This window comes from Trichoderma virens, assembly GCF_000170995.1.
Source record: "Trichoderma virens Gv29-8 chromosome Unknown TRIVIscaffold_81, whole genome shotgun sequence".
Lineage (NCBI taxonomy): Eukaryota > Fungi > Ascomycota > Sordariomycetes > Hypocreales > Hypocreaceae > Trichoderma > Trichoderma virens.
In genome coordinates, this window is record NW_014013668.1 from 111,560 (window position 1) to 122,346 (window position 10,787).

Consider the following 10,787-nt stretch of genomic DNA (forward strand, 5'->3'; position numbering starts at 1 on the left):
GCCAAGTATTACGGGGCCCCCTCAAGTCTGAATTAGAAAACATAAGTAAGCTTGTGGCTAGTTGCCTATAGCCTCCATCTCGCTATTTCTTCCCTATTTAGCGCTCCTCTGTCTCGTTGTTTAAAGAAGAAAAGTTGAACGGCTGCACGCCACTCAGCCACGAAGTTATCCAATTGCCTAATCAGGAAACCCCCCGGCTCGGGATGGTGGGCCTGGCATTTCTGGAAGACAAGGTTGGTGGCTCGATCTATCTGCCCTAGGGCTTAAATGTGCTGTAACCATATGGCAGAGGCCATCATTTTAAATTGCTGGGGATGTTTCACGCCCTTGGTGAGACGCTATGCAGCGCGCAATAATCATGCTGCGTCATCTGAGCACACGTATATAGTTAAGAAGCTTCTTCTTCCTTCTCCTTATTTACCGAAAGCTTCAAGGGAGCGAGAAAGTTAAACGAGTACGGGTAATCAAGATATGCGCAGGGCTCGGCGTTTATGGTCCAAGACGGACAAGTCGTCGTGATTAGGTGAAACGGGAGAAGCAAGCATACTCGGCTCTTTTACCCTCTTCCCCCACAATCGACTGACCTTGTCGGTGCGGAGAGAGTAGGCCGCACAACAGCCACTCGCGCATTTCGGCTCCGCATCTCCCCGCATTCAGTCATACCCGAGAAGTCGGGACTTTGACATGACAGGTTTGGCCTGAGAATGCGGGAGAGCACGCTTGAACATGTGGCTTATCTCGGCCTTGAAAGCGTATAAACATGGTACATCTAGGAGGACTTTAGTATAAAAGTACTGCACATGAATATGCTCTTGAAGCAAGAAACACGCGATCATCTCGCAAAGTCACCCCATCCTCGAGCTCTTCTATATTATCTATCAACCGATTGAGGCTCAATTGTAAAGCGCTCTGTACTTAAACAGCCCTAATGACCGGGGAGTCGCGGCATTTACCCGCCATCTTCGCCCAGTTATGAGAAAAAAAATTGCCAGTGGAATCGGCCGCTCCAGTATTAATGCCGCGACGCTAACATTTTTGCATCATCTCCAAGGCCAGGGGGGTCCGGATACCCGTCGGCAATAGGTTGAGGGCGTGCTCCGTATCTTGTGACGCCTTGCCTCCCCCACAAGCAGGGGGGAACACAAAGCCTACCAATAGGAAGGGACTTGGTACATCTTGATGCTCGTTCAACAAGGAGAAGAATCCTCCAGCGCTACAGTATTACTACCTCTACTAGCCCGGGTGTCGAAGGAATCTGATTAGCTGACAAGGCAGATCCGGAGTACGGAAAGACGGCAGGCATTATGGAGGTCAAGCGCAAATCCTAGCACCGCGTTGTCACTCTGCCAGAGCGTGTGGAAGCCTGCCTTGGCCAGTCAGGTTCCTGAAAATCGCGGGAAATCTTGTCGCCTTCAGGTTAGGCTTGGGGTGATGGCCCTCGTAGCGCAAAGGGTTGGGAGCTGATGCGCGGGGCCAGGCCCCCGGCTGTTATATTGAAAGGGCCGAATTGGTATGGGGATAGATTGCTCCCATACGGGCCTACTTGGTCTTGGGATGTACTCGTAAATGGTGATGATTTACTCTATAGGGGAGATTCATTGGTCGGACGTTTCTCGTAGAGCACGTGGGAAGGGGGTAATGACTTGTCTTGGAGGGCTTGGCTATTGCTCATTATGTACTATGTACTATCTTGCGATGATATGCCCGACGTGTAGATGCTATTGTTGTCACAAAATTAAATGACACGGCGAAACGAACAACACAAAATGATTGAACATCGGCTGCAGGCCTATTGCGTTACATACCTATATCGACGCATCTCTCTTCTGTATGACAACCAGCTGAACGGGGAGGTTCACCCTTTGTCCCCGAGTTGTCACCGTTGCATGCTTCGACTGATATGTGAAGCTATATCCGTGAACTTCGTATTGGTAATACATTGTGATCAGCCCAGAGAGGTTCCATCGCACGCAACTATGTACTAACCTGTATCGAAACTTCGTATACTGGTATTGTAGGTGGTATCGAAGGAATTGGCTATACTCCTAAAAGACAACAAATGTAGACATCAAAGGATAGATCGTTCTCGATGGCATGGACGTATTACGCTCACTGCCATTTCTGGAATAATCTCTTGATCGGGCCGTAAGCTTTGATGTGACGAGATGTCAGTTGGGGATACGAAATCGGTCCTCCTCTGATATGACTGATCCATTAGTCACGAAGGAATACCCTATATATATAAGTTAATGAATCAATAGAATAATGAGCTCATGAGCTACTTCATGGTGATACTTGATAGCAGTTTCTTCTCTCGAGATAATTGCGACATTGTTTGCTATGTGCTGTTCATTGTAATGAGTATGCTCAACTTCTGGTCAACATCGACAGCAACATCGGTGGACAAAATCAAGAAACTAAGAATGGAAACTTGGCAAGAAAACTATATGTAATGTGATAAGATTGGAGAATCCAAGAGCGGCTATAGTCTGCTTTTGTTAAAAGCCACAATCAGGACAGCCACACACATTATAGGCAGGACTCGTATCGATATCTGGAGCAGCACTCTAACTAGTTAAGGCACCTGATCATCTGCACCACCGAGGCAGACACATTGTATGCAGGAACCTTCCTTGGCATTACTCGGTAGTTGGTAGCATCTGGCCGTAGTAAGGAATCGGTTATTGTTGGCACAATGTCTCCTGGCCTAACTACATGCAAAGTAGTGTCGCAAAGCAATGCCAAACGTCGTCAGACTTGGACTGTGGCTGTTGTTCGGGGCATACAACTGTTGCCCGAGCAAATTTGCCACTTTGATATGACACCAAAGACGATGAGATAGAGTAGGGGAAAGAAGACTACGTGGCTCACAATTAAGGTTCTAGCAGCAAGGCAGATCTGCGTTGCATGAGTCGCCTGGATCTAACGGTCACGGTGCCGAAATTCCAGAGATCCATCTTGGATAATCACGGCTTTGGCCAAGCTGGGAGCCAAGTACAATAGTTCCCATCACAGATCTCCCTTTTCTTATCTAGTGCCTTATGCCAGCAACAGAAGCTAGCCTCAGTTTGTGGGAAACAGGTCGACATAAGACGATAACACGGCAAACAGGGCCGTCCTATGACGTCTCTCTCACAGCTGCCGGTGTCAGAATCGGGTTTGGACTCGCGTTTGGACTCGCGTTACACAGCCCGACAATACGGGGGAAAAGATGATATCAAAGCGAACGGAGACGGAGTGCAAATCTGGCGTACCGGACTTGACTCGGGGATCCTGAGTGGGACCGGGCCGGAGATTTGGGGATAGAGATGCCGGAGGAGCCGGGACGGGCGACGCGCACACGGCCATGCGGTGGGATGGTCAGCGCTGAAGCGAATGAATGGCCGGCAAGGCTTGCTAAGGAAGAAGTGATTGATGGTATCAGTGTCTATAAACATTGCCTCACAGAATCGCAGATGCATATGATGAGGTAGATTGCCTACCGCTACACACCGAATGATACTTGTAGATGGCATCATCACTCCTGAGTCGTGCACAGCTTCTAGAACGGCGACAACTCCGTCTGCTCAAGCTACATCCAGTATAGTAGCCTACGCAAACCCGCCCGCCAGCCCGACAGCCTGCATCAAACGACGTCTGTTTCCCCAAGGCCAGCGGTTAGACGTCGCCGATAATGACGTAGGGCGGATTGTTTTCCACGCCGCGACTGAGGCTTTTGTCACAAGCCAGCGAGGCCAAAGCTGCCGACACTCCCGTGGATTTCCCGCAAAGAGCGCGCTGCGGGCTGGGTCTTGCAGCGGGAATAACGACGGAATCCAGCGCCTTGATTGATGGAAATGCACAGGATTGCCACCAAGTGGCGTTACTTAAGCCAACTTAAGCCAACTTAAGCGATGAGAAAAAAGCAAAGAAACCAAAACGATCCACCGCGATAAGGCTGGGGATCCAGTAAGGCTGCTCTGCTTTGCTGGGAGGATTTTCCATATAGCCGTTTTGGGTGGGTCTCGGAAGTAGCTCCCGACTTGCAGCTTATTCTCCCTGAATCGTTCAAATTTTTATGGAGTTTTTTCTCTCGTTTTTTCTCTCTGCCCCTTACTGTACGCCCAATTCCAGGTTTTTTTGTCTCCTCCCCCATGTATTTGATTTTCTCGCGAGGTCCAAGCGCTGCCCCGTAGCCGAACAGACAGCTTGCTGGCCAATGCCGTGTAGGCGCTGTCGATTCCGAATGCCGGGGAAAGGCTGAGCACGGAATCGTCACTTTCTGGGGACGGATTCTACTTTTTGCATCCTAGACAGTTTTGACTGAGACTCGCGTGGCATGAGGCTCGTACGAAATGCTTTGATGTCCTGAATTGTATAAGCACCACGTAAGGGCGCATCAAAGTGTCTGCAGCTTGTGATGGCGTCAACGCGGCATGGGATGGTTTTAAAAGGTCTCAGATGCCCATGCATGACCCCATGAGCCAACAGGGAAAAACCCGCGACATTGACCCATATTGCATACGACTCTTGATCGTTGTTATTCAATCCAATTAACTATTACTCCGTATATAACAACGAATAATCAAGTAACAGCAACTAGAGCTCTGCAGTAACAGTAACAGTTACACGCAAATCAGCTGCAAAAAGCTGGCCATCGGACCATCGGCGTCGCCTCAGCTCGGGCCGTCGGCACAGCCTGCAAAGACGTGCATCTTGTTGCTTCTTGTCCCTGCCAGGTATCTCCTGTGTCGAATGCGCTCCAATTGCAGTGCGCTGCAGGCACAATGGAGGGCACAGGCCACGACGCGGGTACCTACGTGTACCCACAAGTAACCGCCGCGCAAAAAGTTCCTCGGCCGGTACGAGCCTCACCTCACTTCTCACTTGTCACTCACCTTCCAAAGCACGACTCCATCTTTCTGCCTATCTTGCCCTTTCTGCATCTTCATCCTCATCTTGGCAACTTGGCTCATCTCATCTAATCAATCGCTCCCGCGTCCCCAGATCGGCTCCTCCTTTGACTTGTATCCTCCGCTGGCCCCGGCCTTGTCCATCTCTAGCCCCTTGGCCTATCGCTCTTCACCGAGTCACCCCCAGTTTTTCCGCTCGCGGCTCGAAGCCTCCGCCTCAAACTTATTTCCTCCTCCTTACCTCTTCGCCACGCATTACGACGGCTCCGATACCCAATCGCCCCCCTCGCTCTGCTTTTCGCCGTCCATCTCGTCCTCGCCCTTCTCCGGCTCCGTCGCCGCAATGGACCTCGACCCGCCCGCCGGGGCCGACGTGCCGCCGTATGGCCTCGCCGGATCGTCGCTCCCGGAAGCCCAGCCGAGCCTCGCTCATCCCGCCGACGGCTCCGGCCTGTCGCTCGACCGCCGGCCCAAGAAGTCGTCGACGACCTGTGCCGTGTGCCGATTCCGCAAGGTGCGCTGCAACGGCGCGCGCCCCTGCTGCGGCAATTGCCAGCGCCTCGGCTTCCCCTGCTCCTACGATGATGCCGATGTCGACGCCTGGTCCCTGTCGTTGCCGCGCCGTCGGGTCAAGCAAGCTTGTCTGAGCTGCCACAGCCGCAAGGCGCGGTGCTCCGGCCATCTCCCCTCGTGCGAACGATGTCGAGTCCAGGGCATCGAATGTGTCTACCGGCCAAACAAACGTGCCAAGCCCTCGTCAGCTGGAGCCGGCATTGGAGATTCCAAGAGCCCCAATAGCCCGGACAGAGAGTCAGATCGAGACGGTGCTAGGGAGAACCGCAGCCACAGAGAGAACCGAGATCACGACGAAGGACGCAACGATAGCCCGGCGTTGACTGAAGCAGCCAGTTCTGCGAGTCCCGGGGGAGATAACCATGAAGGGTAAGCTGCAGCTGGCGAGATTGGTAGGTGTTTGTGCTAACTTTTGAGGTTCTTTCTTCAGTCCTCATATAGATGAAAGCTTCAACTCCATTGTCAGCCGTGCATTTGACCTCTTCTTCCGCCACGTTCACCACATGGCCATGTTCACCTTCCTACATCGCGCCTCTCTGATGGAGCAATATCACACCGGCAAGGTCGAGAGACCGCTTCTTCTGGCCATTGTCGGCATCACGTCATGCTTGACCAACATGGGGCCCGGCATGCGCGAGTACGGAAACCGCTGCATCAACGAGGCCGAGGCCCTTCTGCTTGCCGACTACAGCCGTCCGTCCATTGTCAAGATCCAGGCGCTCGTCTTCGTCATCAAGCATCGCATCCTCTGCAACAAATTCTCCAGCGCCTTTGTCCTCCATAGCTTTGCCTCTCGCTACGCCACTGCTCTGCGTCTCAACTATGAGGCGCCGCATCTTCGCTTCCTGGCCCAGGAGTCTCGCCGACGCCTCATGTGGGCCATGTACTGCATCGACACCAGCATCTGCGGCGGATATCCCGACTTTGTCCTCTGGAGGGCCGACCAGATCCACGTCTATCTGCCATGCAACGAGCGCAACTTTGAGTTCGACCTGCCGCAGCATACAGAGAAGCTCGTGCCGGATACACATCAGCCCCGGCCACCACTCGCCGAAGACGTCGGGACTTTGGCTCTTCATGCACGCATCCTCCACATCCGCCAGAAGATTATCGAATTCACAAAGGTGGCCCAGTACGACCGTGGCATGGAAGCCGCCGAGCTGCAAGGTCGCATCTTTGCGCTGGACAAGGAGCTCAACGACTTTGCCACCAACCTGCCAACCTCATTCCAGTTCTCCGAGAACTCGCTCCGTCTCCGCGCCTACTCCCCGCGACTCTGTGTCTTTGTCATGATCCACATCTGGTGGCGCCAGTGCTACTGCGATCTCTACCGCCTCGCCCTGGTCGACATCAGCGGTGGGCTGCCGCAGTCCATGCTCGACATGTTTGACCAAGGCTTCCTTGAGCACTGTCACAGGCAGTGTGTGGATCACTCCCTGGCGCTGACTCTCATCTTTTCGCTCATCCAGAAGCTTGATGCGAAGCCAGTGGCAGATATTGACCTTGCCATGTGCGCTTATCAGTGCGCGCGGATGCTCATGCATCTTTTCCAGTTTGGCATCTTCAGCCGTTTCGGCGTCGCGGCAGACACCGTCATGGAGCAGGCCCAACTGTGTCTGCAAACCATAAAGGACTGCTGTGTAGGGCCCGCGGTGGACTGTATCGTAGCAGATTTGGAGAGGCTAGTCAACCGAGACGCAAGGGCCGTAACGGGAGAAGGAATCGTGTCCGCCGACTTGTCGCAGCAGACAATGCCTCAAAATATCCAAATCACAGACGCATCGGATGTGCTCGGTGCCCCCACCACGACCGGTCTGCAGCCCTTCAACCCTCCCTCAAATGCCGTCAACAACACCGTCTCGTCTTTTACTCATCCCGTCATGACTGCTCCGTGGATGTCGGAAACGGCCTTTGCGCCAGGCCTAGATCAGCAGACTCTCCCTCCAGAGGTCCACGCCAATCCCAGCAAGAGCGGAACTCCCAATCTGTCTGCACCGCGGTCCGAGTATGGACAGTCGGATCTGAATAATGAGTATGACGGTACTTTTGCAGGACTCGGGCTGGATGATGGATTTGATTATAACATGGGCATGGACATGAACATGTGGGCTACGAATGGAGGCAGCTGGACTGCGCCAGGATTTGGGAGTACCTGGATGGGATGAAGAGAAAAAAAAAAAAAAAGGGGGGGGGGGGGGGGGAGGGAAGAGACAAGAGAAATCTGTGGGATTTAGTCTATTGACCACATGCACATATTATAGAGAGGGAATCCTGGAGGTTTTATTGATCAAAATTGGTTTTGGAGAAAAAAAAAGGCAAGGCGAATGGAGCGGGCAGGATGGCGCAATGACAAGGGACTGACTAGACGAATAGGAAACGATCATGAATAGATTTAACAAGCGTATTTTTAAACTAGCTTAGTGCGAATACCCAGAAGTGCAGAGTGTGACCTCGTCTATTCAATAACTGTACCCAACCAAAAGGAAATGCTCATTTTCATTATTACTCGTTAGAATGCTATAAAGATATGAAAATATGAAGATATAGAGAGATTATTATAGCTGGCCGAATACTATGCACCTCCAGCGTGGTCGGAGCCACTGGCCACCGCCAACCTCCCGCCCCCTTGATCCCACAACCCAACCTTGATCCTCTTGATGCCCTCGCTCTTCAACTTGTCGCCAATCTCCTCGTCCGTCGCCGCCGTCGCATCCTCCAGTATCGGCCGAATCTCCGACCCAGCCACCAACTGCGCGACGGCATGCCACACGTTCCCATACAGCGACCAGTGCGTCCGCCACAGGAACAGGCCCGTCACCGCAAACACACAGATCAAGTTGACCAGCACCAGCACGCCTACTACGATGAGACCGTTGCGGCCCACGGGCACCAGCGCCTCAGCCGACCAGGTCATGGTGCTGTCGTTGCCCATGTCGAAGCCGGGGATGGCGTTTGAATACTGCGCCTGGTAGAGCCAGAAGAAGGTCGCCTGCATGGCCTGCGCGATACTTGCTGTTCTGTTGGCAACGGCGTGAAAGACGAGGCTGATGTACGGGTGCGTCTGCCAAGTGGAGCTCGAGATCTGGGAGCCCCCGAGCGGGGAGCAGACGCCGCAGATGTAGACGGAGAAGTTGATTCCCCCTTGCTGATAGAAATCGTTGGTGTTGATGCCGTCGATTACGGCCTGGAGGAAGCGCCTCGTGACTTCGGTGCTGCTGGCCAAGTCGGGGTTGTAGTTGGGCGACTGGGCGTACATCTCGTTGAGCTCGTCCGACGAGACATCGGTCCACGAATCAAGGGACATGATGCCGCGAGAGACGTACGATGCGTTGGCCGTTGTATCCACCATGTTGACAATGGCATCGGTAGACCAGGTCTTGTTGGAAGCATTGTACTGAATCTCCGGCTCCAGGGGATCCTCTGTGGTGCTGAGAGAGACGTCCTCCATCGTCAGCGTTGAGTTGATGAGACACAGTGAGGCATTGAGAGTAAAGTGGTCTCCAAATTTCATAACGGCCCATTCATGCGAGTTAGTCTGCGCCGGGAGATGAATGCCGCTTTCGTTTCGTTGAATAGCCGCTAGAGACGCATTGGCCCAAAAGTCGGTGTTCACGTCGGTATTAAACACCAAGAACAAAGCTGGGACGGGCTCATTGGGAAGGAAATTGTACCTGTAGCTGCGGATGTTGCATAATGAAGTTGGGTTGCGCGGCAGGATGGCCTGGTCGGAATCGATATAGGCATATGGCACGCCGCAGCTGATGGGAAGGGACTTGCACTTTGACCCCGTAGGCCCACAAGACAGGCCATTTAAGAAGGGGATGTCGTTTTGTGATTCCCAAGTGATGCTGCCAGATAGATTCGCATCCTCCATCTGATGGGATATGGCCGTAATGGGTGCGATGCCAGTGATACTTCCAGAAATCGTAGGACGCGTACAAGCAGCGCGAGAGGTGTAGACGGCCGAAACACCCTGATATGAACGGAGATTCTTGCGGCTCTGAGCCTGAAGAGGTATCAACGACCGCTTAATGAGCCCCGTGTCGGCGAAACCATCCCGAACAGTCGGTGGTTCCATGGTGGCCTCTCCAAAGGTGGGATACGTCTGTAGGGACTGCTGCCAGATCCCCGGGTCGGGCCCCGGAGTAGATAAACCGAATGGACCGACGAGCTCTGCAGAGGCCTCGAGCGCTGGAACAAGAGAAGTGGAGGAGGAGAGGAGGAGTTGGACATTGCGAAAGTCGGACAGAAGGATGGTCGATGAGAAGGAAATGGCCATGGACCCCAGCCAGATCACGAGGATCAACACCGCCGGGAAAGACGTGAACAACTTGGCCGGCGTTCGAGCGAGCGGCGTGACGAAGGAAATCGGTCCACCGTTGACAGCACGCAGAACCGAGAACGTAGCCGCGTTGCTCATGTCCACCACGTTCCGGGCCTCGAGGACCAACGCGGCTGCCAGGCCGGTACAGACCGTCGCCTGGAGCCCGACGATGGAGCGGATGATGAGGGCGCAAACGGTCACCACCCGGGTGCCGGCGCCCTTGAGGAAGATGTCTCGCCAAACCGACGGTGCTTTTGCTCCGCTGGGATCGGAACCGCGTGCGGTCCAGAGGAAGACGAGGAAGCCAAACGTCCCGAGCTGCAGAACCGTGCCGAGTAGGATGGCTGTGCCTGCCAGGCCTCCTATCCGACCCCAGGGCCCGGGCCATGTCAGTGGCTTTGTAGAGGCATTCGAGCTCGAGTCCTGCTCGAGTTCGACTTCTGCGAATCGGCTTTGAGGCTTGGTGGCGCTCACGGGTCGGTAGATTTTCGCGAATCTCGCCATTGTGGTGGTGTTGCTGCCGGTGCTGTGGCTATCGGCTCGTCAAGAGCATTGAACGTAGTAGGCGCCAATCGCTGCGATTTTCCGTCACTGAAGCCCAATTGAATTGAATTGTCTGGGCATCTCATCTCTCTACATGCAAGGGGCAAACCACCTGCCTGAAGATGCGCCGCAACTATATACCCGTCTGCATCTCGCATCTCACCCCCAAACACAAACGAGTGTCGCAGCGCGTGTAAATCCTGAAGCGGGGCGGCGAGGTCCTGATCCTTCAATACCTCCTTGCATGCAAACTAGGCTGCTTTCGATGGCGAAATGTCACCCACCGAATCCTCCTGTGCTCGAAGCGCCAGGGAGGGCCCGCAAGGCATCCAGTCGGGAGCCTCCAACTGCCGCCTGAATCTCACAAACGAGGCTTTCCATGACGGCAAGCGGCAGCGATCTTAGGCGTTTCAATGTCTGAAAATAGCCTGGGCGACACTAAAAAGTGCAATCAC

General features: G+C 53.7%; 2 protein-coding genes across 2 annotated transcripts; one reads left to right on the forward strand and one right to left on the reverse strand.

Moving 5' to 3' along the window:
* Positions 1–5,235: 5,235 nt before the first annotated feature.
* On the forward strand, positions 5,236–7,630 carry TRIVIDRAFT_47789 (uncharacterized protein; the record flags this gene model as incomplete). The annotated part of the gene is made up of 3 exons (XM_014098723.1): positions 5,236–5,648; positions 5,700–5,834; positions 5,896–7,630. 3 exons carry the CDS (start codon positions 5,236–5,238, stop codon positions 7,628–7,630), a joined length of 2,283 nt encoding a protein of 760 aa, XP_013954198.1.
* A 305-nt stretch (positions 7,631–7,935) lies between these two features.
* TRIVIDRAFT_209738 (uncharacterized protein) lies at positions 7,936–10,293 on the reverse strand (the record flags this gene model as incomplete). Its single annotated transcript, XM_014098724.1, has 1 exon — positions 7,936–10,293. One exon carries the CDS (start codon positions 10,291–10,293, stop codon positions 8,038–8,040), a length of 2,256 nt encoding a protein of 751 aa, XP_013954199.1.
* Between the last annotated feature and the right edge of the window lie 494 nt (positions 10,294–10,787).